The sequence below is a fragment of the Nicotiana tomentosiformis genome, unplaced genomic scaffold (assembly GCF_000390325.3).
Source record: "Nicotiana tomentosiformis unplaced genomic scaffold, ASM39032v3 Un00114, whole genome shotgun sequence".
Taxonomy (NCBI): Eukaryota; Viridiplantae; Streptophyta; class Magnoliopsida; order Solanales; family Solanaceae; genus Nicotiana; species Nicotiana tomentosiformis.
The window spans coordinates 1-3346 of record NW_027174673.1 but is presented as its reverse complement, the minus strand read 5'-3'; the positions used below and the strand labels follow the sequence as shown (position 1 = coordinate 3346).

The 3346-nt window shown below is 32.6% G+C and overlaps 1 protein-coding gene across 1 annotated transcript; it reads left to right on the top strand.

The window, feature by feature from the left end:
* Positions 1 to 723: 723 nt before the first annotated feature.
* LOC138903889 (uncharacterized) lies at positions 724 to 3117 on the top strand. Its single transcript, XM_070192457.1, has 5 exons — positions 724 to 1113; positions 1519 to 1828; positions 2043 to 2128; positions 2382 to 2473; positions 2649 to 3117. Exons 2-5 carry the CDS (start codon positions 1739 to 1741, stop codon positions 2903 to 2905), a joined length of 525 nt encoding a protein of 174 aa, XP_070048558.1. The 5' UTR covers positions 724 to 1113; positions 1519 to 1738; the 3' UTR covers positions 2906 to 3117.
* Positions 3118 to 3346: the final 229 nt, after the last annotated feature.

Genomic DNA, 3346 nt, shown 5'->3' with positions numbered 1-3346 from the left:
GGTATCGGGCTTTTTGGCATCAACACCAAGTACCTTGTGTAATCCTTGTTGAATGAGCAGACCCCTCACCCTTCTTTGCCATGTTGAGAAACCGTTTTCTCCGTTGAATTTTTCTACCTCGTACTTTACTCCGGACATATAGTACTACCGACAGTGAATAGTACTTCTATGAACGAGTAGAACCTGTGCTCTGATACCGGTTGTTGGGAATTAACCCCCTACAGAAATAATATTCACAGTAATAAAAGCGGAATAATAACGTAGTACCGAGATATGGTAATTAACAAGAATAAAAGAGTGACAACAACATCAAGATTTTTACGTGGAAAACCCTTTTGAACAAGGGAAAAACCACGGCTCCGGGACGAGCAATTGATATCACTATAGCAAGAAAATTTACACTTTGTTGGTCCGAGTAAAATACTCCAAAGACCACTACAACACTCAAAAGAAATAACCCTCTTTTGATATTCCACCTCACTACAATATCACTCACTCTCTATTTTTCTCACAGACTATTTGTTTTTATACCTTGTGTGTGAAACTTCACTCTTTCTTTTTCTCTTTGTTGGTGTGTAGAAATGAGAGCCGAAACTCTTCTTTTATAGCCGAAGCCTCACTCTCTAAAGCCTACTATATTTGACAATTTGCACACACTGTTCCTTCTTTTTCTTCAATGTTGACAATTCAACAAAGTTGGCTACCAAACCAAAAAAATTTAACAAAGTTAGCTACAAAATCAAAGAAATTCTCAGCCAAATATTTTTCTTAAGCACATGCCCGTTACTTTGGTTTTTGAACGAGATGTACCCCATCATGTGTACTATGCAAAACCTGCCCAGAAACCTCCCAACGCTTGTTTTCTTTGACTGCACTTTCTCAAGAGGCTTCTGGCAGAATATTTTGAGCTGGTTAAAGTGGAATAGAGATGTACTGCCTTGGGAAAGGGATAAAGGCAATGGACACTAAAGGAAGCGAGACGAAGAACAACACAAGGAATACTGCTAAAAGCTTGTTTTGTTGCTGATGTTTATGATGTTTGGATTGAAAGGAACACAATGGATACGTCTCTCTCTCTCTCGTGCGCGCACGTGTTTGATGGTGGAAAAAATGGTTAAATCGACTCAGCCAACTCAAAATTATTTTTAATTGTTTGTTTATCTATTATATTTTGCTTAGTTACGAAACTAAACTATAAGAAAAAAATAAGCTTTTTTTGCTCTCTTTATCATGGTTAACATAACAAACCAAAACTGAGATAAACTTTCTTTTGCAATGGATGTATTAATTCTCTACATTCTTTTTTCTTTCTTGTGGCCGATACGTTTATTTTTTTATATTTTATTTATATTTAACTATTTAGATTTTGATAGTAGTACATAAACGAGATATATGGTTACCAACCGTGCACATTACGTGCTTGGTTTGTGACATATTTGTGCTTGTCAAATCTGTAAGTTTCTTGAATCAATATATAATAGTGATATGTCATTACTGATACTCTTTTATTTTCTGTAGAAACTTATCAGAAGACCATGTTATTGATGGACTTGATCTTGAGCTGGAGTCAGTGAGTGAAGTAAGTGGTAATGAAAAACTCTCGAGGACTTCCAGCAATAACTCAACTGACTCTACTTTTGAGCATGTAGAGGGCTCAAGAGATCCTCTTTCGGGATCAGTCCCGTCCCGAGATGTAGTAGCCAATCAACAAAACATTCAAAGAAGCTATGCACCTTCAATGAATGTTAATGAAAATCGCCTTGGCTATATGTATTTTCAACATTCTGAGATTGCCTCTCCCTGTTGGAGAATTCCCTTGGTGGAAAAGGTGTGTAAACTTAAGTTTTTTAATAATTAGTTAGAAAATTTTAAAATAACATGAGAATGTGTGACGTTAGGTCAGAGTTTGATGAACAAGAGGTTTTCCTACTTTTTGATAAGTTGGGACTATTTTTGAAAAGAATATATTTTTAATAGTCACTTAGTATTCTTAATTTTGTATTTTAAAGTAATATTTTTTGATTTTGTTTTGGATATTTCAGATATATGAATTTAGTGAGAAGCATCCAGGACTTCAGTCACTGAAGAGCATTGACTTGTCTCCTGCAAGTTGGATGGCTGTTGCTTGGTATTTTTTTTTCTTCTTCCTATTTTGACCTTTGTCATAATTTCAAGTGAAATTCCAATGATACATTGATGAAACAATTATTTTTTTCACATAGCAATAAAATTTATCAATTCAATATCATATAGAAATTTGGAATTGATGTTAATGATAATTGTTTTCTAGAAATTATTATTAAGGAAAAAATTCTCTCCATTATTCATCTATTTATTCAATTTAGAGAATTTGAGTTAATTTTCTCTAATTTTATTGTTAGGTACCCAATCTACCATGTACCAATGAAGGGAATTACCCAAAATATATCAACATACTTCCTTACTTATCATACATTATCAGCATCATTTCAAGGTACGTCTTTCAATTTTCCTATTCGCGTAAATATAAGTAAAATCTGGTTCTTGGCCGTGCACGTTATGTGCTTGGTTCGTGACATATATGTGCTTGTCAAATCTTTAGTTTCTCGTACTTAATCAATATATATATATATATTCTAATTTTTATACATTATATTGCAATATTGCAGATGACTTTGATGATGACATATGTAAAGATCTTCCTATTGAAAAGAAAGAAAAAGGTGGAATTCCTCTTCCACCTTTTGGGCTTATACCATACAAGATGCAAGATAACATTTGGTTAAATAAGGTACAAGCCTATCAAAAATTCAATGATCTTTATAATGCTGCTGATTCTTGGTTAAAGCAGCTTAACTTTAACCACCAAGATTTCAAATTCTTCACCTCAAATTCCTATAATATGGACCATGTATTCTTATATTAACTCATTTGAAGCCAAGGTCATGTTGTATTTTTTATTTGGTGTTGTATTATCATTTGAGATCTTATTCTTATTGTAACATTTTTGACTCGATAATATGGGAAATTGAGTTATTTGTATCATTTTTCTATTGTATGAGAATTAGTTTATTGCTCGTAAATGTGAAATCTTACCTAGACCTATTTGGAGAGTATAAAATAGTTCCTTTGCTGCAATGTGTTCAAATATTTAAAAATTGTGACTTAAATGATTTTTCCTTGTATTGACTTAGATGTCTTTTCCTTACATTTGTTAAATATGTAAATTTTAATTTTAAAAGTATAAAGAGTGAATGTTTGATTTTATAGCACTCAAATTCAAAACGTCATTTTTTATTGGGCCTAAAGTATTTAGCACCAAAATTCTTCAAAAAGAAAAAATAAAGAGTGATTTGTATAATGAACA

Coding starts and splice junctions, on each gene's coding strand:
- LOC138903889 (XM_070192457.1), top strand. CDS start 1,739: ATGAATGTTAATGAAAATCGCCTTGGCTATATGTATTTTCAACATTCT. Junction 1,829..2,042: donor GAATTCCCTTGGTGGAAAAG/GTGTGTAAACTT, acceptor TGGATATTTCAG/ATATATGAATTTAGTGAGAA. Junction 2,129..2,381: donor AGTTGGATGGCTGTTGCTTG/GTATTTTTTTTT, acceptor TTTTATTGTTAG/GTACCCAATCTACCATGTAC.